Source organism: Megalobrama amblycephala, linkage group LG22 (assembly GCF_018812025.1).
Source record: "Megalobrama amblycephala isolate DHTTF-2021 linkage group LG22, ASM1881202v1, whole genome shotgun sequence".
Taxonomy (NCBI): domain Eukaryota; kingdom Metazoa; phylum Chordata; class Actinopteri; order Cypriniformes; family Xenocyprididae; genus Megalobrama; species Megalobrama amblycephala.
In genome coordinates this window covers 2,308,920-2,335,979 of record NC_063065.1, presented here as the reverse complement: position 1 = coordinate 2,335,979, position 27,060 = coordinate 2,308,920, and the positions used below count along the sequence as shown (strand labels likewise).

The 27,060-nt window shown below is 37.9% G+C and overlaps 1 protein-coding gene across 1 annotated transcript; it reads left to right on the top strand.

Moving 5' to 3' along the window:
- The first annotated feature begins 5,574 nt into the window (after positions 1-5,574).
- On the top strand, positions 5,575-14,292 carry LOC125258068. The gene is made up of 7 exons (XM_048174889.1): positions 5,575-5,605; positions 5,717-5,782; positions 8,572-8,765; positions 9,859-10,013; positions 10,822-11,243; positions 11,356-11,564; positions 13,955-14,292. The coding sequence occupies exons 1-7, from the start codon at positions 5,590-5,592 to the stop codon at positions 14,150-14,152; spliced, it is 1,260 nt and encodes a 419-aa protein (XP_048030846.1). The 5' UTR covers positions 5,575-5,589; the 3' UTR covers positions 14,153-14,292.
- Positions 14,293-27,060: the final 12,768 nt, after the last annotated feature.

The window sequence follows — 27,060 nt, the reverse complement described above, 5'->3', positions numbered from 1 at the left end:
CTGATATTAGCGTAGATGCCATTCTTATTCTGATGTACAGGTATATCTAGTGTTATAGGAAATGTTCTCGGTTCCGGCCGACCTAATTATTGCAGCGTAACAATCCTTTAACGGATTTGAAAAATGTTAATGTATTGATAATGTGTTATGTGACATGTAGCCTTACAGTGATACATTTATATATATTATATCCATCAAAAGTTTGAAATAATTAAGACTTTATAAAATGTTTTTGAAAGAGTCTCTTCTGCTCACCAAACCTGAATTTATTTGATCAAAAATACAGGAAAAATTGAAAGTCGAAAGTATTATTTAAAAAGTCATAATTATTAAAAAGCTGAAATTATGACTTGAAAGTCAAAATTATGACATATTCAGTCGGAAGTATGATTTAATGTCATGATTATGACTTTTTAAAAATGTTAAATTCTGACTTAAAAGTCCAAATTATTACATTAAATAGTCAAAATCATGACGTAACTCAAAATTCTGACAAAAAGTCAAAATTTTACATAAAAATTCAAATTAATGACTTAAAAATTCAAAATGATGACATAAAGTTACAATTACGACACACTTAGTCGAAAGTATGACTTAAAATATAAATTATTACATTAAAAAGTCAAAATTATGACAAAAAGTCAAAATTATGACATACTCAGTTGAAAGTATGACTTTAAAAATGTTACATTCTGACTTAAAAAGTCCTAATTATTACAATAAAAAGTCAAAATTATGACACTTAAGTCATAAGTATGACTTAAAATGTCAATTATTACATTAAAAAGTCAAAATTCTGATGGTGAAAGTGACCACAGAAGGCAAAAATTATTATGTAAAAAGTCAAAATTATGACATAGTTGAAAGTGTGACTTAAAAAGTCCTAATTATTACAATAAAAAGCCAAAAATTCTGACGTAACTTGAAATTCTAACAAAAAGTCAAAATTCTATCTGACCTAAAAAGTCAAAATTATGACAGAAAATTTGAAAATATTACATAAAAATTCAAATTTATGACTTAAAAATTCAAAATGATGACAAAGTTACAATTACAACACACTTAGTCAAAAGTATGACTTAAAATATCAATTATTACATTAAAAAGTCAAAATTATGACAAAAAGTCAAAATTATGACATACTCAGTTGAAAGTATGACTTTAAAAATGTTACATTCTGACTTAAAAAGTCCTAATTATTACAATAAAAAGTCAAAATTATGACACTTAAGTCATAAGTATGACTTAAAATGTCAATTATTACATTAAAAAGTCAAAATTCTGACGGTGAAAGTGATCACAGAAGGCAAAAATTATTATGTAAAAAGTCAAAATTATGACATAGTTGAAAGTATGACTTAAAAAGTCCTAATTATTACAATAACAAGCCAAAAATTCTGATGTAACTTGAAATTCTGACAAAAAGTCAAAATTCTATCTGACCTAAAAAGTCAAAATGATGACATAAAATTTTAAAATATTACATAAAAATTCAAATTTATGACTTAAAAATTCAAAATGATGACATAAAGTTACAATTACGACACACTTAGTCAAAAGTATGACTTAAAATATCAATTATTACATTAAAAAGTCAAAATTATGACAAAAAGTCAAACTTATGACATACTCAGTTGAAAGTATGACTTTAAAAATGTTACATTCTGACTTAAAAAGTCCAAATTATTACAATAAAAAGTCAAAATTATGACACTTAAGTCATAAGTATGACTTAAAATGTCAATTATTACATTAAAAAGTCAAAATTCTGACGGTGAAAGTGATGACAGAAGGCAAAAATTATTATGTAAAAAGTCAAAATTATGACATAGTTGAAAGTGTGACTTAAAAAGTCCTAATTATTACAATAAAAAAAGCCAAAAATTCTGACGTAACTTGAAATTCTGACAAAAAGTCAAAATTCTATCTGACCTAAAAAGTCAAAATTATGACATAAAATTTGAAAATATTACATAAAAATTCAAATGAATGACTTAAAAATTCAAAATGATGACATAAAGTTACAATTACGACACACTTAGTCAAAAGTATGACTTAAAATATCAATTATTACATTAAAAAGTCAAAATTATGACAAAAAGTCAAACTTATGACATACTCAGTTGAAAGTATGACTTTAAAAATGTTACATTCTGACTTAAAAAGTCCTAATTATTACAATAAAAAGTCAAAATTATGACACTTAAGTCATAAGTATGACTTAAAATGTCAATTATTACATTAAAAAGTCAAAATTCTGACGGTGAAAGTGATGACAGAAGGCAAAAATTATTATGTAAAAAGTCAAAATTATGACATAGTTGAAAGTGTGACTTAAAGTCCTAATTATTACAATAAAAAAAGCCAAAAATTCTGACGTAACTTGAAATTCTGACAAAAAGTCAAAATTCTATCTGACCTAAAAAGTCAAAATTATGACAGAAAATTTGAAAATATTACATAAAAATTCAAATGAATGACTTAAAAATTCAAAATGATGACATAAAGTTACAATTACGACACACTTAGTCGAAAGTATGACTTAAAATATCAATTATTACATTAAAAAGTCAAAATTCTGACAAAAAGTCAAACTTATGACATACTCAGTTGAAAGTATGACTTTAAAAATGTTACATTCTGACTTAAAAAGTCCAAATTATTACAATAAAAAGTCAAAATTATGACACTTAAGTCATAAGTATGACTTAAAATATCAATTATTACATTAAAAAGTCAAAATTATGACATACTCAGTTGAGAGTATGACTTTAAAAATGTTACATTCTGACCTAAAAAGTCCAAATTATTACAATAAAAAGTCAAAATTATGACACTTAAGTCATAAGTATGACTTAAAATGTCAATTATTACATTAAAAAGTCAAAATTCTGACGGTGAAAGTGATCACAGAAGGCAAAAATTATTATGTAAAAAGTCAAAATTATGACATAGTTGAAAGTGTGACTTAAAAAGTCCTAATTATTACAATAAAAAGCCAAAAATTCTGACGTAACTTGAAATTCTGACAAAAAGTCAAAATTCTGACATAAGTAATAATTAGGACATACAAAGTTGAAGTAATGGCAAAAAAGTTACATTTTTATCTCATAATTTCTACTTTTTAATCTCATAACTATGACTTATGTAATAATTATAACTTAGTTTAGGTGTTAGTAAATTATGACTGTTTTGTCATAATTATAATTCATATGTGGTGGAAATCAGTGAAGGAACAGAGCAGAAGCTGGACATGCAGAGAGCAGGACACAACCACAGCTGATGAAGACCAGAGTTAAACCCCTCATGATGAAGATGATGATGATGAGCAGGAACCCTCTTATAGTTACATGTTTCATGGTTTTGACATGAGGTCTTTTATTTTGTAGTGTTTTGTTCCCATTGTTTCTGTCTTCCTATGTTTAGCTCCTGTTTCCTTACAGGGAATGTTCTCAGAAGTGCTCTGGCAAGGTTCTCTCAAAGTTATGAACAAATGTTCTTCCAGTAACGTTAATAGAACATTCCTTCAATGTTATCTGGTCTTTAATAATGTTCTCCAAACGTTAGCAAAAAAACATTGTTTATACATCATTCATGGAACTGTTCTGAAATGCATTAGTGCATCTAACGTTTATTTAAATGTTACATTTACAGTGTTTTTAAATGTTACATGTTTCACAATTCAAAAGTAACACTCCCATAATGTTTACAAAATGATAAAATGGAATATTTAATTGTGAAATTAGAAAATAATGATCATCATCATCACTGACGCAATACAGTGATTAAAGTCATAAAGCGATGAAGACGGGGTTTGTTCCTCTCTCAGATCTTCAGCATGAAGAGTTTTCATTAGCTTCCTCAGATGTGGCCGTCATCGTTTTACAACTTAAACTAATAATATTTTACACAAATGGCTCACAAGAAAACAACTTTTCTTCTTTGTTTTATGTACAGTATGTGCTTGTTTTTGATAACAGAGAAAGATTTCCTTTCTATAATATTGTGATGATAAATGTGTGATCAATATAAATATAGATTGAATATAGTACTGTTATTGATATATTTTTCATAAATTAAAAAGTAAATAATATATTGTGGATTTTTTCGTATTCTCCCCCTTCTATCTTTTTTTTTTAAATAAACTAAAAATTGAATTGAAAAATTAAAATGAAAAAATAAAATATGATTGCTGATGTTTTCTGTAGCCAAAGTATGGCAAAGTATGTCTTAGAAAATATATTTTTAACACTAACTGTAAATTAAAGATATACAGTAATAATAAAGCCTCATATAAAACAAACTTGGTTATTCTTTAGTAAGTTAATTAGTTTGTCAAAATGTAATGTTAAATCTGTGAACGCTGTTTCACTCCTGTAGAAAGAAACTATTGAAACTCTCTGTGATTCAGTCTTTGAACATTTATAATCTGCCTTTATCAGTTTATTAGTGTGTGTGTTCAGAGTCATCTCAGGTGAAGCTCTGAGTCTAAATCACGTGATTTCACAGAGACCATCGCTGAGAAGTAGGTGAAAATGACCTCAAACCACGTGATTTAAAGACTGAATCGCACACTATATATACTGTGACCGCTGCAGGACAGAAACTGAAACACATGTAAGTACATCAACTTTTCTAACCAATGTTCATAATAAAAAATATAAAACTTGTTTCTCTTAAAATGTGATATGATCTTGCATGTTCACTGAAAAGAAATTATTTTAAATGTTCAATGTTATTTTAAAAATAAAGTGACATGTTTCAGTCATTATGGGCGCCTGTATATTGCATTATCTGATATGATGGTAATATACCAACATACTGACACTTCATAAATATGCGTTGTGCTTTATTTGAAGCATTATTTGATTCCCAACAGATAAACCTTTAGATTACCTCACGTTTCTGCAAGAGTTCAGTTCATTCAGTAGTGAATGATTCATCAGATTGATTCAAACTAACTAATTTTCATTAAAAGAACCAGTTCATAAGAGTCATTCGTGATCGTGCTGTAAGTGATTCCTAAAGCAATCAAAATCTCTATATTCATCCTTTGTGCTCTCTTGAGATGTAAATTTATTACATTATTGCCTTTTTTTGTTCCCCTGGATACATATTTGTTTCTGTGTGTACTGTACATGTGTAGTTTGTTCTTTTTCTGATTCTGTGTCTAAACTGCCTTAGTAAAAACAAATAAAAGTGATCATGCTGCATGTTTTTGATTCACTCAAAAGAGCCGACTCATAAGAGTCATTTGCTGGAGAATCAGAATAAACTCGTCTCGTTGTTTGTTGGTGATTACACCTGCAGAGACAAACACTTTTATTGCAGCACGAGCTGCAAACTCACATTCACAACCACCAACAGACGAGAAAAGAGATTTAATAATGTTGTGTCCATCAGAAAGAGCCAATATAGCAGAATTGTAATGTTCGTGAGGTCTATAAAACGTCTTTGCAGCATTTATAAGGTCTTTTAATTATTCAATTTAAAAGAATTGGCTTATTTATTCATTAGTATGTTTTCCCTGTTCATTCTACATTCATGTCTTTCTGTTGTATTTTAGAGATCTCACAGTAGGAGACAATAATGTCTAAAAGCAAAGGTTAGAGACACTTCAAACCTATTCATTAACTATTTCATAAAACTAAAGCATCTCTTTCATTATAATTTATTATATTCAGAAGTCATTCTGTCATGTTGTCTCTTGTAACAGCCAAGAAGCCGAGGCTGGAGAAGAGCGAGAAGCAGGAGACGTTCATTTCAAGTCCCGCAAACACAGGTGGAAATGAAGAACTCGAAGAAGATCCTTATGTAGCATTACGTCCCGGATAACAGGGAACGTTCTCAGAATGTTCTGGCAAGGTTCTCTCAAAGTTATGAACAATCATTCTTCCAGCAACATTAATATAATGTTCGTTCAACATTATCAGGTCTTTGATAACGTTCTCAAAACATTAGAACAAAAACATTATATTCATGCATCATTCATGGAACGTTTTTTTAAATGTTACTTTTTTCAGAACGTTCAGAGAACATTTAAAAGTAACATTCCGAAATGTTTCAAGAATGATACAATTTTAAGTTTCCTTAATATTTTTTTTAAACATTCAGAAATAACGTTCTCACAACTTACAGGGAATGTTAGCAAAACGTTCTTATCTCATATTTTTGATCATATTTTTATCTGGGTGTTGTTTCCCAACATCAGCATTCTTTTCAACTTTATTATTCAAAGCAAATTTGTGCCTTACAAACGTGCAGTAAAGCCGAAGGCAACAGTGGCAAAGAAAAACTGTTTAATTCATCCTTCCCTCAGGTCATTTTGACCCAAAACTAATTTTTGAAAAGTTTTTAAAACTTCAGAGTAGTCCAAGGACTTTTGTCGCACTTAAACCATGAATACAAAAATAAATAAATAAATAAATAAATAAAATAAAAAATTACTGGATTTGAGGAGTTTTGTTGTTGAAATTTAAAAACAAATCCTGCCCTCGTGGGTCAGTTTGACCCCCACAGGAATGAATGGAATGCGGGGAATGCTTCAGGACACATAGAAAAAACTAAAAATGCTCAAAATTTAAACTAAAAATGCTAAAACTTTACCAAAAATGTAATTTATAATGTATATACCTGTATCTGAATGCACTCTGAAGAGAAATGACTCTAGGACCCAGCCAAACTACGGAAGCCCTAAACGGCCATGGATTACTTTTTTTTTCTATCTTGTTTTCTCGTGATCACGACTTATTTTCTCGTGATCTCGAGATAACAAAAGTTGTTTTCTCGTGATCACGACTTAATCTCTGCTCTACATTACACAAATGTGCCAACAGGTGGCAGTATATTACCAAATATAACTGGTGATGCGCTGTAAATATCCACTTTACTGTATTAGTTCATATTGGCTCAGATTGTACGAGTTTCGGACAGAGATAGTTTTCCTGATCGCTTTATTTTGTGCAGTATTGTGTGCCTTAAGCGATTAACTCTACTGTTAAATGACTGATTATAATTATTTTGCTTGAAAGTGTATCTGTTATCGTTCTGACTAGTTGCATGACTCACCACAGTTTCACGACCGCAATAGTTCGGTGTGATACTAAACTTATTGTTTATTAAAACTAATTTTGATGTCACTGTATAGTATTCTGTTTGAACTTCATTGTATATCTTTAAGACGCTATTTTAATCATCGCAGTTTCAGTGTTCGTTTACCTAATTATGTCACAATGTATATTGATAAGAAATGTGATTTATAGCCTAGATAGTGTGTAGCCTATTGTATTTTCTACATTTCTTTGAAGAAAACATACACATAAACACGCTTCTCAAACAGGAAATCTGGAGTATTGCACCCCTTTTTTAATGCACATATCGTCACAGCCTATCCTACATGACGAATAAAAATAACATACACATTATGTAATATATATATATATATATATATATATATATATATATATATATATATATATATATATATATATATATATTAAATGAGTACGGAAAATAAAGTTGGTTTAATCTAAAAGGTTTTAGAATTATAGAATAATCTGGCATCTTTCTGAAGGCACTCTGCCTGCGCTTGAGATGCTCTGTTGAATATTACCTATGTTAATTACACAAACAATATGTTAAGCGTACATTTAGTGAACAGTGATTAAATAGCATATATGTATTTATTTATTGTAAACTTTATTATTAAGTGAAGTAAACATTTAGCTGAAATATCCACAAGATATAAGAGCGCATGATTTATCCGTTGATCAGATGCGCGTCAAAGTTGTGTTCGTTACTATAGCAACAGTAGAATCCGGGTACAGTGTTTCAGAATCAATCATTGTAAAAAGAACTTTTAATAAGTCGTGATCACGAGAAAACAAGATAGAAAAAAAATTGTGATCCATGGCCGTTTAGGGCTTCCGTACTAAACAGCTCATTTTCTCCATATGTTAAAGGCCATCTAGTGGCAAGAGTCATGAAATATCATGTTATATCATTTTTTCCCACAAGAGGTCAGCAAAGACACCCAATGTAAGATATTTTGGTAACACTTTATTTTAGTGCCATAGTTAGGCATTACCACATGTACTAGCACCCTAACTGTAACTCTGTAGTAAGTACATGTAGTTAGTTAATAGTACTCAGTACTTATTTGAGTAATTACAATGTAACTACAGCACTAAAATAAAGTGTAACCGATAATTTGAGCTGAATTAAAAGGGTTATGCATGCATTGAATTGGTTTATGCATTGAATTTAAGTGAAGAATGTGCATATATTATTTTTTATTGATAATATCTAGTTTATTTAAAGGTAAATAAACAAAAGAAAAAAGCTTGGCCAAAAAAAATTATCAAAATGAAATGAAATGAGCATTCTGGCCCCAAAAAAGTGTAATTTAAGGGCTTCATTTTGACCCATGAGGGAAGGATGAAGATTAATGAGCAAGAAACATTGAGAGGAATCAAGTCTGGCACAAAAAAGGCTTTTACTTGTACAGTGTTACTGACCTAATTGAAGCCCAGAGGTTGTTGACCATCACTAATGTTCGGTTTGGTGTCTCAGAGGTTGTCGCCAGTGATTCTCAGTTGAGTCCAGAGTTCATCCAGGAGCTTCTCCCGTCTGCGGAGCGAACGGCTCTCCTCTATCATCTGTCATTCTTGTGTCTGGGAGGTTTCCCAAAGCTGGAGCGTATGATCAGAGACCAAGCTATTGAAACACAAATGCTGTTCGGATCCTCTGAGGCTGTTCTGCTGAAGGTGAGACTAATTCATCTTGTGAATTAACTTAATTTCATCATACTAAATCATAATTTTTCTCAAAATTCAGACTTTTTTCCTCAGGATTCTGCATGTGAAAATAAGCTTACATAGATACTAGTGCACTGGGCCAATAAATATTTTTTTATAGTTCTTTTTAGACGGTATAATACATGGACATAGTGTTTCTGTGACGTTTCTGAAGAACATTTTTGAAGCCCAAAGTGTTGGCCGTCGCCATCTTGGCAGCGTGTTACTCCCGGATAAGCAAAAATGGGCAAAGAGGCGGGATGTGGGTGGAGCCCTGGTTGCTGAAACCACACCCTCCTAGCTCGACATGATCAAGTTAGCTCAAGGAGCTATCTATCTATCTTAGATACTATCTAAAATATTAATAAAGATAACAAATTATACATCATTTGAAAGTTTTAAGGGTTTACAGTCAATCTACTGTGTCTGTTTTACGATTTAGATGCTCTTGCAACAGTAATATTGTAAAGCACTTTTTGTCCACAAAAGCGTTAAATCCATGAAATATTGATATATTGTACATTGTTTGCGTCATATTTCTTCTGAATGATCTGCGATAATTATCTGCTAAACACCCGAGCTGCAGGATCTGATCATAAAAATGACCGTCATTATTTTTTATGGGTCTTGTTCAGAATTAATTGAAACTATAACGATGCTGCTATTCTTGCTAAACAAGCCGAACTGACTCCTCTTGTCCATGAAAAGGACAGTCTGTGAAACAGTGACAGCAGTGGCAATCCAAGTGGCCACGCCCTTAATTATGCAGAACTTAATATAATTTAAATGGATGAGTTATAAAAAAATTCACCCCTTAACAGTTATCATGAAGGGCAACATTAGCTATATAGACCAAAACCACTTTTTGTACCAGGCTGTAAACATGATTTTTCTGCTGTAAAGTTTTTTAACATGGGATTGACTCCTTTTTGGAGTCTGTCTCTAGCGGCCAGTCGATGAATTTCACTTTGTCACTTCCATGTTGGTTTCAAGAGAGAGGACATAAGATTGCTGCTTGTATGAAACTTATCCTTGTGGATTAATTATCCTTGTTTTCTCTTAGTGTGCCGGTACGAGTTCCAACCTGGTCAGCTCGCTGTTCCCAATACTGATAAAAGCTGTTGAGAAGAACAAACCCAAACTGGCTGTGGCGTACCTGGAGAAAGCCAGAACATGGATCAAGGACATCATCAGAGCCGTGGATGACATGGTGACGAGGTGAAAACATTTATGAAGTTAGGCACTTCAAAACAAACAATCATTTTTCTTATCAGTACATAGCAAACAAATGATTTTCTTAGGCTTTTACTCACATGTAAACATTGATCAGCTCAAACTAACCTGAATGACACACAAGATCAAACCTCTTCTAGAAGCTCAAACGTGCTGCACAACATGGGAATGAACCTCACTGGTTATGCAGCAGAAGAGGTTTGATCTTGTGTGTCATTCAGGTTAGGTTTGTGTTTACATGTGAGTAAAAGCTTAAATTAAATCTGTTCATCATAAAAAATGTCTCTTCAGAAAATTTGGACACTTTCATATAGATTAGTCTGATCTCTTTGTGAACATTTTGAGGCGTCAAAGTTCAAGTTGCAAAGGCAGTGAATAGAAGGACAGAATGCTGTCAGATTTTATCAAAAAGATCTTCATTTGTGTTCCGAAGATGAATGAAAATCTTTGGACGAGATGAGGGTGAGTAATTAATGACAGAATTTTCATTTTGGGGTGAACTAACTCCAAACTCACCGACAGACTGGGAAGAGAGGAGCTGCAACAATGAAGAAAAACAATGAACATTCTGTTCTAGTAGAGCACAAAAACAATATCAAGACTTTGTAAAAGAGCAGAATAGGTCCTCTCAAAGAAAATTGTTCAGAGTCTGTGTGTTCCCAGCTAACAGAATTTTGTTATAAGAACATTCTCTAAATATTCAATGTTGGTTCTGGGAACATTAAAAACGTCCATAGCTGGGTTGTTTTTTGTGAAATCCAGACTATACCTGTACATGCACCCTATTTTTCAGGTATGATAAACAAACCCAAAATGTGAAAACATGCACCAGTGATGTGTATGAAGAACAGAGCAAGACTGAAGAAAAAATAACGAAACACTCTGATGAAATAAAGGGTCTGGAGAAAGCTTTGGTCAAGCTTGAACTGGAACTGAAAAAAAATGACAGCGATATGGAGGAAATTGAGAAAAGAATTGAAAAAACCACCCAAGAGCTGCAGGATCTGATCAGAAATAATGGAAATTACCGTCATTCTATTTTCTGGGGCTTGATCTCATTTGGTCGATACTATAATGATGCTGCTATTCTTGCTAAACAAGCCGAACTGACCCGTCTCGCCTCTGAAAAGAACAGTCTGCGCAACCAAGGGTGGAACATCAAAATCAAACAGACTGATCTTCAGCTGCAGTTGGCCAATTGCAAAATACAACAGGGTGAGAGTCTCTCTGTGCTTTTAAGATATCATGCTGTTTACATGTTCACCACAGCCTGAAGGCTCCCAGTGATCTCTCATAAATCAGAATCTGTTGTATGTTGTTTGTTCAGGTGTGATTCCCAGTCCTGTCCACCTGACGGAAGTCCAGAAGTGTCTTGATCAAATACGACAAATTCTGGTTGATCTTAAAAAGTTCTGGGAGAAAGTGGGTGTTACATTGGACTCTGTGAAAGACAAGACATTTGTTGGGGAGGAACTGATTGAAGAGCTGGAAGACCTGAAGGAGGCGTTTCTGGACTCCATTGAAGAAGCAAAACAGGTTAGTTAGACGTTGAGTAAATGCTTCTGGTGAAAGTTGAGTCACACTTTAGATTAGGGTCCAATTCTCACTGTTAAATATTGATTCAAACTCCTAATTACTGCTTATTAATAGTTAGTAAGGTAGTTGAGTTTAGGTATTGAGTAGGATTAAGGGATGTAGAATAAAGGGTTAGTTCACCCAAAAATTAAATTTCTGTCATTAATTCTCTCATGTCGTTCCACACCCATAAAAACTTCGATTGACTTCAGAATATAAATTAAAATATTTTTGATAAAATCAGAGGTTTCTGAGCTCTCATTAAACTCAGCAATGTCATTCCAAATTTCAAGGTCCAGAAAGGTACTAAAGACATTGTTAAAACAGTCATGTGACTGCATTGGTTCAACCTTAATGTTATGAAGAGATGAGAATAATTTCTGTGTGCAAAAACAAAACAAAAATAACAACTTTATTCAACAATCTCTTTTCTTCCCTGTCAGTCTGCTAAGAAACAAGTAATTGGAAGAAATTGTTAAAATAAAATCGTTATTTTTGTTTTGTTTTTGCATATAAGTGTTACAGTTGTAGCATACTGATGAAGGGAGGATGACGATCCCCTGGCGGCATTGATGGTGGATGACCGCTGGCACAGACCCAGAGCTCCCCAGATCCGACCGAGTTGATGGAGGGCGGAGTCCAGATGATGTTGAGTGGACTGACGGCATCTGGGGGACGACCGACGGAGACTCGGCAGGTGGATTCCGGGGTGCAGACGGAGAGCTGGCGAACTCCTGCGACGTTGCTGGCCTGGGAGACCACGGCGATGTATAGGCGACGACTGGTGGAGGTGGAGATCCCGAGGGCTGCGGTAACGTCGGTTCGACCGAGGACAGAGGCGACTCCGAGGGGAAGGAGGAGCCCTCTGTAGCGGAAGGTGTGGAGGACAGAGTGTAACCGATGTCTCGTAAGTCCGTAGCAGAAGAGGAGGGACGACTGACCAAGGGGGAGCCGGTGGGACGAGGGAGACCGGAGGAGCCGTCAGTCAGAGGGTCTCCGGTGGAACCGAAGATGGGTGGAGCCTGGACGGAGCTGACAGGTCTGCAGCTGGAGGCGAAGCCACCGGAACCTCTGGCCTTAATGCTGCTGGTGGGAGTGTGACCTGCGGCTCGACGTCACAGGGGTTCCCCGGAGACGGCGCAGGGCAGATGACATCCAGCAGTGATGGTACAGGAGGACTGGCTGAGCATGGTGTTGTTGTCAGCATGGGTAGAGGATCTGTAAAGGAAACACAGTCCATAATAATGTCCTTGTCAGATGACGATGATGAACATGACGGGTGGATTTGGGTGGGACTTGACTCCTTGCTAAAGTCAATCAGCCAGTCTAGTCATTTCTCCCTCGTCAGCAGATGTCGTGGGCTCACACCCCTGGTCAGACGTCAGGTGGAGTTCCAAATCCAGGGCGCGGGTCACCTCTGTCCACGGGGTCTCGGGATCTGGCTGACCGGTAGCTGCCGGTGGTAACTCTCCGTCTGCGGGGGGCTCGCATGAGTACTCCGCGGTCCGTGGGGAAGATACGGGCTCTGGGTCTGGCTGTGCTCTGGATCGGGGGCGAACACTCTCCAGACACCTGATGATAAATTCCATCCAGCTGAGTCCGGAGGTATCTGGGAGGCCCACGGGACGACGGTAGTTGGCCCCGATCCAGAACAACGACTTCAGGGTTTCGTCGTCGTAGGGGCAGGCGAGTGCAACACTGATGAATCTCTTAGTGAACAAACAAAAATCGTGACTCTCCTGAGCCACGAGCACGAACATGTCGCTATATTCCATTTTCAGTATTGGTCCGGTATTCTGTTACGGTTGTAGCTCCAGGGAAGACGAGGAAGGCAGGTTCAAGGAAGATAACGTAATATAATCTCAAGGAATAGGCAGGTAGCATAAACACATGTAACATACAACAATACCGGACGAACAGCTGTGAGTGTAATCAGTGTCCATGGTGAGTGATGAGTGGCGGGAACAGAACACAAAGGATCACGTGACAGTCAATAACAACCAGGACAAGACGGTGAATGTAACAATAAGTCAAGTCACCTTTATTTATGTAGCGCTTTTTACAATGCAGATTGTGTCAAAGCAGCTTTACATTGATAACTGGTACATAATTTTGGCTTAAAGAATAGTGTCAATGCAGGCAGACCTTGAAAGTGGTCCAAAATGCTGTTGGATTTCATCAAAAAATCTTAATTTGTGTTCTGAAGATGAACAAAGGTCTTACAGGTGTAGAATGACATGAGGGTGAATAATTAATGACAGAAAATTAATTTTTGGGTGAACTAACCATTTAAAGTCACCAAGAAATTTTTAGTGAATGTGTTGTGATTAATACTGTCTTCAATCTTTCAGTACTGGCAGAGATTTGGTGAATGCTGTCAGAGAGCACAGGGCATCTTCAGCATTCAGTCTAGGACTGCATATAAATTCCTGGAGGTCAACCCGTCTTCACTCTCAGATGCTGAAAGGATTGAGCAGTACGAGTCTATCATGAAAAAGCTGAATCAGATCAATGCTGAGGGTTCGACCAGAGCCGCCATCACTGAGTGACAGACAGAGATCTGATGCTTCTTTCACACTTTAAACACTCTTTATAAGGCATACACATATTAATGCATACAGCTTATATTGGCATTTTTTTAACGCTTTGTAATCTTTACAACTGTTCTTGCACATGTTCAATTACAGTTCCACATACATATATACTTTAGAGAATTTGCCCATTTCAATGTCTCAGTTTATGACTCTGTTTATCTCTGTTAAAATTGCTTTAAATTTAATTATGATTCATAGATCTTGTGATCTGTCTGGTCACATGACTGATGTAGTGAACAGCACATTCTAGGGCCCAGTTTATGGCCGGGCCCCTCTCTGTCTGTAACAGCGGTCAAAGGTTTGCTACATTTTGATTGGATCTTGGTGGCCTAACACAAACAAACTGTCCAACGCCATCAGATAAAGTTGTAAGGACAACATCCAGACCTCTCTTAGAGGGTAAGAAGAAGACCTCTTGTACCAAGCCTGGGAAGGACAGGACTTCTCATTGGTCCACAGGCAGTTTCTGCCCTTCACCCATCTAGACACCACTTCCTAAGGTTGGCCAGAGACTGCCATAAAAATTCATCGGGACCTTAGCAGCAATGGGTGAAACAAAGAGAGATCACAAAGATCCATCCAAATCCATTCAAAACTAGGTTTGAAAACCTTAGAACTGATGCAAACTACACATCCATTTCATACTTATTCACAGAAATAAGTATTCTCAGTGACAGCTATTTGTAGTGCAACATCTGATACAAATCCAGCTGTTAATGTACAATTGAATGACAGTTCAATCTTTTTCCATCATGTTTAGTCTCTATTTGTTTAGAATATTGCCAAAGGTATTCTGGTGGTGGTTTGAAAAGTGAGAAATGCGTTGGTAAACTTTAAAGACACTGTAAAGACTTCCAACTTTGTGCTTTATGCAAATGAGTTCCACAGGGGAGAGAAGGGTGGGTCACACTCTGTGTGTCCCCTCTGATGCCAGCAGCCAATCACAGCACACAGCACAGTTCTGGGTCTCAACTTTGTATGGAGTGAGACATTAACAGATATGGTTCTGAGTCCCAGCTTGCGAAGCTAAGACACAACAGATACACCGTTCTGAGTCTGTCCTGCACGGGGACAGATATTAACAGATACAACACCGTTCTGAGCCTCTGGTCCATCCAGAGAGACAACAACAGATCCCATGATCTGAGTCTACAGCTTGTGAGGCAGCAACAGAGACGACCATGTTCTAAGCCTCCAGCTTGTGAGGAAAGAGACATCAACAAACACTACGTTCAGAGTTTCCGTCCAGCGAGACAGTGACGACATCTGCAACAAGGTTAAGCTTAGGAGAGCAAACCTTCACTCCAAGGTACCTTCATCTGCGTGTTCCAGATTGTTAAGGACCTTCTGCACCTACAGCAGGGCCTCATCTGCGTGTTCCAGATTTTAGGACCTTTTGGTGCTCCAGGAGGTCAGCATCCCACAGAGCTTCGTGTTCAAGACTGTTGAAACAGATTCTGGCTCCTCTCCCCACTACATTGTCACCCAGCACAACCAGTGGAAGACGTCACCGTCATCGGACTCGACCAAGTGGAACGTAAATACCACTTAACCAAACCTCTTTCCAGAGACCTTGGCATTGTTGTATATTATCAGTATATAGTTTCCTAATTCCTATTAGATTCAATATAGCTGATGTTAATAACAAATAATCTCTCATTTATTTGTTTGTTGCATAATAAGGTTCTCCACCTTATTATTTTCAGAGAAACAGTTTATCTTTCCCTAAGATAGTGTAACTCTTCCATAGCCACACTCAACTTAATCACTTGTATTCTATGTATCTTATGCACTTTATTCCTTTATCATTCATGGTATTCATTTAGTTGTTGTGTTAGTTATTCTTGTTTATCTTTTTGTTAATAAAATTTATTTTATTACACTTGTGTCTTCCTTGTGCTGATAATACAGAAAAGGTTCTACAAGTTAGCAATATCACCAATCTTTCAGATAAATCAGCTGACCACTTTACATTAATTCTAAATGAATGAAAAGCCCCTGTTGAGAGTGTTCTCATACTGCCAAGGTAAAAGACCTTGACTGGTGCCCTGAACTAGGGAAAAAGGGGGAAGTGGTCATCTGATGTACTCATGACCACACCTTAAGAGACGTGTGATCCAAAAGTCACAACGTCAGCGGTGACGTGAGTACCAATCCCTATTTTACTTTGCGTCCTTGGACGGACAAAGTAAAAATCACTACATCACTGTGACTTATCTGGGTAAGGTGGTTGGTCGGGGTTTTGTGAAACCAATTGATGCTAAGGTTGATGCTATTGGTAAATTTCCTACACCTGCTACCCGTCGTGAACTCCGTAGATTCCTGGGAATGGTAGGCTACTATCGAGGGTTTTGTCAGAATTTTGCGAGTGTTGTTACCCCTTTGACTAACTTACTGAGTCCAAAGAAACCATTTAAGTGGTCAGAACACTGCCAGTGTGCTTTTGATAATGCTAAAGCCCTTTTAGCCAATGCACCTGTACTTGTTACACCTGATTTTAAGAGGTCTTTTCTTCTTGCAGTAGATGCCAGTGCTTATGGTGTTGGTGCTGTTCTCTTACAGGAAGATGCTGATGGAATTTAACATCCGGTTAGCTATTTCTCAAAAAAATTTAACTGCCATCAGCAGGCTTATTCTACTATCAAAAAAGAGGCCTTGGCCCTGGTGTTGGCTGTTCAACATTTTGAGGTCTACTTGAGCTCCATTTGTGGCCCCATCATAGTGTATACCGACCACAACCCTTTAACTTTCTTGGACCGAATGTGGGGTAAAAATCAAAGAATCATGAGGTGGAGTCTTATTTTACAGCCTTTCCATCTACAGATTAAGCACATACGCGGCAAGGATAATCTAATTGCCGATGCTCTCTCACATGTGTAAAGGTGTTTTTTGCTTGGTGTTGGCTGTGCCCTTCTCTTTTATTCCTTCTCTCTGTCTCTCTTTGATGTCCTAGGGCCCAGGAGATCCAAGAGTGAAATGGAACAGGATTGCAGAGATGAGTATCAGTGGCCTTCATATTTTTTTATTATTTGTGATTTATGCATTAATCATTTTGTTTTATTTTTGTCGGTTCTATAGGGAACCTCTTTTTGGAGTGGGAGGTGTGACGACCCTGAGTGTTCTCCCTACCTGTTGGCGGCAGACTCTGGGAGTTCTGTGTCAATTCTGATGAACTAATTAATTAATAACGATTAGGGGTGTAGACTATATAAGGACTCAGGGTTGCTCATTGAGGTCAGCTCTCTTGGTGGGGTGGTTCTCCCAGGAGCTGCTCTTGACATCTCTCTCTTTTTCTTTAGTTATACATTTCTTATATCTTGTAGCTTTAAGATTTAATTATTGTTATTTCCTTTGATACTTTATTTTTCCCTAGACTTATGTTTGTTATTTGTGATTATTGTTATGTTTGTTAAATCAATAAATTAATTTGTATCGATTGCACGGTGGTGTGTCATCCCTTGTGTTGTGGCTTGAAACGAGCTGGCCGTAACACTTATTTCACTGTACACCTTCATCATGTCGTTCAAACCCTTTTCAATATCATCGGCCATTACACACAACTCGTGCTCTGATAAGTCAGTTTTTAAGCTTTCTCTGGATGTTCTGATTAGCCCTTTCCATTGTTCATAGAGACTCATCAGTTTTCTGTCCTTTTTCATCATTTCGTCTCTTTGGTCGGCTAGCTTTTTCTCCGTTAGAACTCTAGGCCGCTCTGAACGTCTGGGTAACGATAACTCGGTCGCAGCCTTCATTTTATGAAGTTCGGCTAATTGTTTTTCTTTGCGTTCAATATCTTCCTTCAATTCCTGTCTTGACATGCTCTCTGCATCTCCTTGATGTAATAAAGCTCTCCTTTCATTGATTTCAGTTTGTAGCTTATGTGTTTGCTCTTCGATACCGTCCATTTTCCGCGTCGTTGTAGCTTGCTGACTGTGCAATTGCCGTTGTCCTTTTTGTAGTATGTCCCGCTCGATGTAGCTCGCTGAGGAGAAGCTCTTACTGTAGCAGGCCCCCCGTACAAGGATGAGACTTTTACTGATGGTTTTATGATGTTTAATCCTTCCTTTTGAACCTTAAACTATACACCATATCACCAACGTAAGAGCTGAAATGCATACAAAACATGTGACCGATTAGCTAACATTGTTCACATACTGCTGTCTTACATTGATGCAAAAACGAACACATTATCAAACGAAATGATCATATCTCAACTTATTTAAATACCTTTTGCCTCTTTGGAGGGGCTGCAAATACGAATTTAACGTTCATCACTGCTCCGTGTCAAAGTTACTGCCGTATTTGGGCTAACAAGCTATATACAGCAAAACTGCGCTAGCCAGGGCGCGCGCAGTTACCTTTTCTTTAACAAAAATATACTTATGGTTATTTACATAGGTTTTACTCGAACTATCTTAAAAGGAGCCACAGTATCCAAGATACTGAAGTTGAAGAGAACAATGAAGTCAGATCATCAGTGTTAAGGCTGTATGACGACCTTGAATAGTCATCGTCAATAGCATTAAAAGCCTCTGAGAATGATTGAACGGTTGAAGAATTAATCGTTCTACGGCGACGGGTTGGAGCAGTCATTTTAGGATCACAGGTAATACATATCTCAAAGAAAACAGGTAAATGATCAGAGAAAACAGCATCACAGACTTCAATATTACCAATTGGGAAGCCATATGATAAAACCAAGTCTAAGATATGACAACAAACATGTGTGGGACTAGCCACAAGCTGAGTTAAATTAAAAGACTCCAACAGATTAAGAAGGGTTTAGCCAAGGGTTTGACAGGACAACACACATGGATGTTAAAATCCCCAGCTATTAAGACCCGATCATATTTTGGCATAATTTCAGCCAAAAAATCAGAAAACTTCTCAATAAAGTCTTTGTTATATTTGGGTGGGCGATAGACAACAGCGCACAACACCGGACAACTCAAGCTTAGTTCAAAAATACTGAGTTCGAAGCTGGACTAGGAGTAAGCTGACAGACGACGACAGTTTAAGTGTTCTTTAAAAATAGCTGCTACTCCACCTCCTCGACCAGTAAGCCGTGGAGAATTAAAATAAGTACAATTCAGACGACTTCTGAAAACACATTCAAAATAAAAGAATTGTTCAAAATAAAAGACTTGTTGGCTAGTGATCTAGCATTCACCAAGGAAAACCTCACTGGGGTTGAGTCTTTCAGCAACGGAGGTGTGCGATCAAAGGATCGGAGGAAAGAGACGTCCACACCACCTCTTCTAAAACAAGGAGGCTGATAAATGTTGGCCGAAGGCTTCCCATCCACGCCAGCAACTGTTACCGGCACCAGCCACCCATACGCGGGATCCTAGGAGCGTCGGAGCACACAGCGGCAACAATCCACTCCAAGCTTGGACAAAATCCAGTGGGGATCAGCCCCTGGAAACAAGGCCATCAAGGTCCTAGCTCTCACTAGTAGACAACCACGTTTGCCACGGCGTCTAAGTCGTTTCTTCCTCCCAGTAAAGCATAGGGTCTGACAAAGATAGTCAGGCAATCCACACAGGAGTGGAGAAGGGAGCGAGTTCATTATTTGATCTGAATCACTGAACTCATTTAGAACCCAATCTCTAAGATAGAGTTCCATTATTGATTATAGCAGCACTGTGGTTCTACAGCAGAAGATAGGCTTTATCAATCAGCCTGTGAATCTCAACAATGGTGAGAATAATAAAGCATGTTGCAGTGCATTCTGGGAGCCACCAATCAAAATCCATAGATGCCTCCCATCATGCATTGCTGAATGAATAAATTATGAGCTGAATTGTCTTAGTAATTTCCTTTATTCTCACTATTTAAATTATGCTGTTTTTCTGTGACTTTATAGTAGCTTGTTAGCTTGTTTTTAGTAGCTAATGTTCAGAGTTGATCAGTTTATCAGAACATGTTGCTTGTCACCGTTGTTGCGATTCATACGCTGATTCTTGATGTCTGTGTGTGCCTAAAATAAACTTTTTTTTGTGACAAGGATAACTTTAAAAAAAAAAATTGTATTGATAAAGTTGATCTTGTGCTGCAGAATCACAGTGCTGCTGTAATCAATAATGTAAATCTAACTCAGAGATTGGGCTCTGAATGAGTTCAGTGATTCAGATCAAATAACGATTATGTGAAAACATAACCAACACCACCTGATCATCTTTTAACTTTGCTTGTCTGGTTGGTTTTAATGCAGTTAAAACTGCCCAAACTAAACCTAATATTAAAAAGTCAAGGGTCAAGAGCTCAATTAAAACAAACCCTGACCTCGATGATGGTAACTTAAAAATTGTGATTTTCTCCTTTGGTGATTCTGCTTGTTATCATCAGGTGTCTTCAATAATGCTCAATCATCACTCAATTAATCACTTATTTATCTCATTAATGCTTCAGTGGGTGGAATAAAAATATGGCAGGACTTTAAATTTCTGATCCCTGGACTACCCACCTCTGACCGTAAGGACTAAACAAAATTTTTCAAGATGATTCTCTGTCACATAATTTTCATGATTTTTCTTTTGGTCATTTTGAATTTTATGAAAAACGTACTTTTTTGAACTCCTCCTAGATCAGTTCTCCGATTTCAAGAAAATTGAACCAGATGCCCAGCCAGCAGAGCCATGTGGGGCCCAAATGGGTTTGACCTGGGCTATCTAACTGGGACCCAGCCAGTTTTGCACCCAGTTTCCATGGAGGCCCCACATGGGTTAGCCCAGATGAACTGAACACTGCTCAGTGTGCACACTACAGGCTGTTAAATGAAACACAGAAACATGCTGGAGTTAATGAGATAATTAGGTGATAACGAGCAGAATCACTGAAGGACAGAGAAACAACAAGAACTACGACTTCAGCCACAGCCTTCGATGAAATCAACTGAAGATAAAAGACATTAAATCACTGAAGATCTGATTAAACATCTCCACAAACAGCATTACCAGCTTCACTTATTACTAACCAGACTGACTTTATTTCTGACATTCATCTACAAAAGTTGTTATTGAGAATTACCAGAGGTTTAGATGTTGATGATTTGTTGAAAATACGTTTGGTTTGATGTCACCGTGATCGAGGTCAGCGCTTACTTCAGTTGGGCAGTTTGCCTCTTGACTATAACTTTTAATTTTTTCTCTGGCTGTTTGTTATGGCAAGAAAAACAAGAGACAATGTGGTCGGCTGTTAAATTATAACAATATAGTCATCATTTAGTGGCTTAATTCATTGATATAATGACTGAGCTTTTTATGAGCGAAATGTGTTTAAATTTGTGCTGGATCTCCTCTAGAATTACAACACTAAAAATGTTTTAATCAGAAAATTTGAAAAACACATTGCTCACTAAACACTTCAAACCTCCTGCAAGATTCACTTACACAGACATCAAGAATCAGCGTATGATTCTCAACAATGGTGACATGCTTCATGGTGCAATGCATTCTGGGAGCCATGGATGAGTTTTGTATGAGGCACCCAGAATGCATTGCACCATGAAGCCTGTCACCATTGTTGAGATTCATACGCTGATTCTTGATGTCTGTGTGCGAGTAAAACTCACAGGAGCCCAAAATATGTAAATGGTGTGATATAAATCGTTTGATGTTCTGATTAAATTCTATTATTCTCTTGCTGTAGAATCATAACAATAAAACAAAACGAATAACATACTACCCGTATAAACCTCCCACATAATATCAATGAGTTAAGCCAATATATGATGATTATATTCTTATCATCAATCAGCTTACAGCATCTGATTATATTTTCTCTTGCTGTTCTCGCCATAACAAACAGACACAGCTGTCAAGAGAAAAACTAATGTTAAAAAGTCAAGAGCCTGACTAAAGCACACACTGATCGCCACAATGGTAACATCAAATCAAACTATTACTTTCAAATAAGTAATCAACATCTAAGCCTCTTCTTAATTCTTAATACGAACTTCTGTAGATGTCTGACAGAAATAAAGTCAGTCTGGTTAGTAATAAGTGAAGCTAATGTTGTTTGTGGAGTTGTTTAATCAGATCTTGAGAGATGTAATGTATTTTATCTTCAGTTGATTTCATCCAAGGCTGTGGCTGGAAGTAGTTCTTGTGTTTCTCTTTCCTTCAGTGATTATGCTTGTTAACAGCAGGTGTTCTTCACTAATACAAAATCATTATTCAATCACTTAATTATCTCATTACCTCCAACACTGATTAAGTGTTACATTAAACAGCCTGTAGTGTGCACACTAAGCAGTGTTCATTTCATCTGGGCAAATCCATGTGGGGCCTACATGGAAACTGGGTGCAAAACTGGCTGGGTCCCAGTTAGATAGCCCAGGTCAAACCCATTTGGGCCCCACATGGCTCTGCTGGCTGGGTGGTGGCTCCCAGCATACATTGTGGCATGAAGGATGTCACCATTGTTGATATTCATATTCTGATTCGTGATGTCTGTGTGTTTGTCATTTAGTTTTGTTGAAATTTCAACATTGATTCAACATTAATTGAGGGTGCAAAAGTCATATTGATTCAATGCAGTTAATGTTGACACATTAACATTGATTCAACATTATTTTGGTCATTTCTTGGGTCATGCTGAGAACATAGATACCATTTTTGACATAGTCAGCTTAACTTCTTGTTCACCATTTCGATTTTCTTTAAAAATCTACTTTTTCGAACTCCTCAGACTGTTGCTCCAATTGTCATGAAAATTGAATCAGATCATACTCAGACCTTGCTGACAAAAAACATGGAATTCTAGTCAATTAATCAAACCATTCTTGTTTAATGTGAGAATTTTTTTTTACAAACACGACAAAAAGTATGTGAGGCTTTATCTCTGCATCGCTTCAGCGTATTCTGACCAAACTTGAACTCAGGGTACCCATACAGTTTCGGTACAGTGCTACCTAGTGGTCTGGATATATTTGTTTTTTGTTGCTTATAACTTCTGAACAGTTCGACCAAAAATCTCACGCAAAAAAACTAACAAAAATTGTCACCCAACACTGACCACACCAGATCAATTTGATATCAGTGCCACCTATTGGTCAAAAGTAAGAAGCAATTACGTCACATTAGAAGTGATTGTATTTATGGGCTTAAAACATTTTGCTTAAAACCATCTCCAAATGTCCATTATTGCAGTTGGTCTGATGTTCGGTGTCTTGATGTTTAGCTCTTCATTCTGCCTCTGTGGTGTTTGACCCCTTAACTGCTGCTTGCAGCTATATTTATCTCTCTTTTTTTAATATCATTTCACCACATTTTCTGTCGCCTTACTTTTTTCTGTTCTGAGTCCTGTTTGACTATGTATGAATCTAAAAAAGACAGTAGATTGAGAAAGAAAGAAAGAAAGAAAGAAAGATTGATTAATTGATTCGTTGATTGATTGATTTAGACTGCTCTCAGTTACTAACCAAACAGAGATCATGAAATTGTGAAAATAGTGTGGAGAAAAATATCAAGTCGGAGATGAAATGCTGATTTTAAGTTAAAGTTTAGGGTAGACCGTGTACAATTGAAACATGATAAATAACTTGCGTGATCATCACACCTGACCTGTGATTTGTGCTCCACACATAGCAGTGTCCTCAAACACTGGGAAAAATATGAAGCTGAAGCTATATCAAAAAAAATTTAATTAAATTAAAACGGGATTAGTTTTACATGGGGAGGTGGGGTAAAGTAATTATTACTAGAGCTTCTCAGTGATTTTAGTCCCGTCCGAATGTGCCATCTCAGTAATCATAACGGACAATGTCAGGAAAGATTACGGCGACTTTTACCTTCTGTAAAAAGGTCCGGAAAAATTACCTCAGGTAATACTAATCCCGTTCGAATAGACCCGCTGTAAATATGTACGGTAAAATTCCGTCATTTCCTGTTTAAATGTAGTTTTCTGCACATTTTTCAAGCATGAAAGCACTTGAAGAAACATTAATTTGTGTTGTAGGTGGTGGGACAAGTCTGTGGCAAACCTCAAGTATTTTCTACATATCATTCAGAGCAAAAAGAAGATCGAAAGCACTTGTCAGAGGCACAAAACTAATTTTATCTTTAGCTAAGTGCCTATTACCATCATAATCAAATCAAAATGTAATTAATAAATCTGACCTAACTGTTATTTATAGTTTATATATTTATATGTGTTTGCGCACATGGTATCAGGAAGCAACGTATAGCCTACCCACATGACGACAGGGAGGTGACGGCAGTGCGTAAATCGAGTTACCCCTCCCACTTCTGCTAGTTTTACTGAGATGTCTTGTCCTGTGCGAATTGGCCAATTAATATTACAGACGTCCTGAGGTAAAATTACTTTACTCCACATCCCCACGTAAAACTAATCCCATCCGAATAGGGCTTTAAACATCAAACAGCTTCTTGTCCTTTTATGACCTTAAAATTAATATTCAAAAGAGCTGAAGTTAGTAATTGAGTGTCAGTTATGTTACATGACCAAAAATGATGCAACTTCCTGTATGATGTCATTATGGCTTCAAGGATTTTACAAAACACTTACAGGATGGAAATTAAATTTGACCTGTAAATGAATTATCATTCATGACAAAAATAAGCACCTATTCAAAGTGAAAAATCTATTAAAATTCACTTATGAAATGAAAATAAGCTTATAATAAAATAAGCTATTTAAATGTGAAATTTTAATGTTTGATTAGAAATGTTCTTGCTTTTGAACAGCTCTCAGTACAGCATTCTGCACTTACAACTGGCGTCCTGAAGATGGCAGCAAAACCCACAGTAACAAAACTGTAAAAAAAAAAAAATACATCCAGAAGACTGAAACTCAGATAATTCACTTCTTTAGGTCATAAGGCCTATTCGGACGGGATTAGTTTTACGTGGGGATGTGGAGTAAAGTACACGGGACAAGACATCTCAGTAAAACGTCTCGGGTTACGAGTGTAACCCTTGTTCCCTGAGTAAGGGAACGAGACGCTACGTCGGATGACGTGATGGGAACCCTCTGTATTTTGTGTTCGTGAAGCACCTCTGTATCCAACCAATGAAAAGACGTGACGTCAGAGGCGGGTGACGTCACGGATCAGGAAGCTATAAAGCACACCTGAACACAAAGCACGCCAGCTTCTGTATAATGTCTGAAGCAAGCGCACCAGGTATGCAGGAGATACGGCCACGTGACGTAGCGTCTCGTTCCCTTACTCAGGGAACAAGGGTTACACTCGTAACCCGAGACGTTCCCTTTCGTGGGAACTATCGACGCTACGTCGGATGACGTGATGGGAACGCAATCCCAACTACGCCGTCTCTCCGAGTGCCTGGCTGCTATCTTGTAGCACCCTGGCCCCCGGAGTGATGTTAAGGTGAAGATTATAAAATCTGATAAAGGTGTGCTGGGATGACCATCCAGCCGCACCACAAATGTCGTCCATAGAGACACCAGATAGGAGAGCTCTGGACGCGGCCATACCTCTCGTGGAGTGAGCCCGCACTGTCAAAGGACACGGGCGCCCCACCGTCTCATACGCAAGTGAGATGGCCTCGACCACCCACTTGCTCATCCGCTGTTTAGATGCCGGGCCCCCCCTCTTAGGGGACCCATAACATACGAACAATTGTTCTGTTTTCCTCCACAGGGCAGCTCTTTGGACATAAGCATCTAATGCTCTTACAGGGCAAAGCAGATTCTTCCTTTCCTGATCCAAACTCGCAAAAGGAGGCGGGCAGAAAGCCTCCAGTACAATGGGACCTGGGACCCTCGTTAGAACCTTTGGAACATAGCCTGGCCTGGTATGCAGAAAGGCTTTCACCATACCTGGCGCAAACTCAAGACAAGATGGAGCGACTGACAGCGCTTGTAACTCACCAATTCTCTTCAGGGAAGAGACAGCCAGAAGAAAGATGGTTTTGAGTGTCGGTTGGGAGACCAGTTCCTATGAGCCTTGCCCCCTCAGGGGCCAGGCCCACAGTTTCCACATTTCTGGGCGGGGATGGAGAATAATGCCGCCCGCTTGAGACAGGAGATCCTGCCTGAGGGGAAGCTCCAAAGGAGAGCTGTGAAGTAATGACATTATGTCTGAGAACCATATTCTGGTCGGGCAGTAAGGGGCCACCAATATTAGGTCGACCTCCTCCTGGCGAACCTTCTCCAGAACTCCCGGGAGCATTGAGACTGGGGGGAACGCATACAGACGTAGCCTCGGCCACGTCTGTAGCATGGCATCCAGCCCAAGAGGTGCTGGGTGCTGAAGTGAGTACCACAGAGGGCACTGGGCTGACTCCTCTGTGGCAAATAGATCGACTTGAGCTCGACTGAAAGTTTTCCATATCAACTCCACCACCTCGGTGTGGAGTTTCCATTCCCCCGGTCTCGCGCCCTGCCTCGACAGGGCGTCCGCTCCCACATTCAACCGCCCAGGGATGTAAGCTGCTCTCAGCGAGAGGAGCTTTCCCTGGGACCAGAGGAGGATGCGACTGGCCAGCTTGGATAATAGGCGAGACCGCAAACCCCCCTGATGGTTGATGTACGAGACCACCGCAGTGTTGTCCGTACGGACCAACACATGATGATCTCTCAGGTCTGGGAGGAAGTGTTTTAATGCAAGAAACACCGCCATCATCTCCAGCCGATTTATGTGCCAGGAGCGCTGATGGTCCTCCCAGAGGCCCTGAGCCGATCGACCACTCATGATCGCTCCCCAGCCCGTGAGGGAAGCATCTGTCGTAAGCATTACACGACGACCAGAAGTCCCCAACACGGGTCCTTGGGTTAGGAACCAAGGCTTCTTCCACATGACCAGAGCACGAAGGCATCGCCGCGTGACTTTGATCATGCGAAAAGGATTTCCCCTCGGGGAATACCCCTTGGTCCTG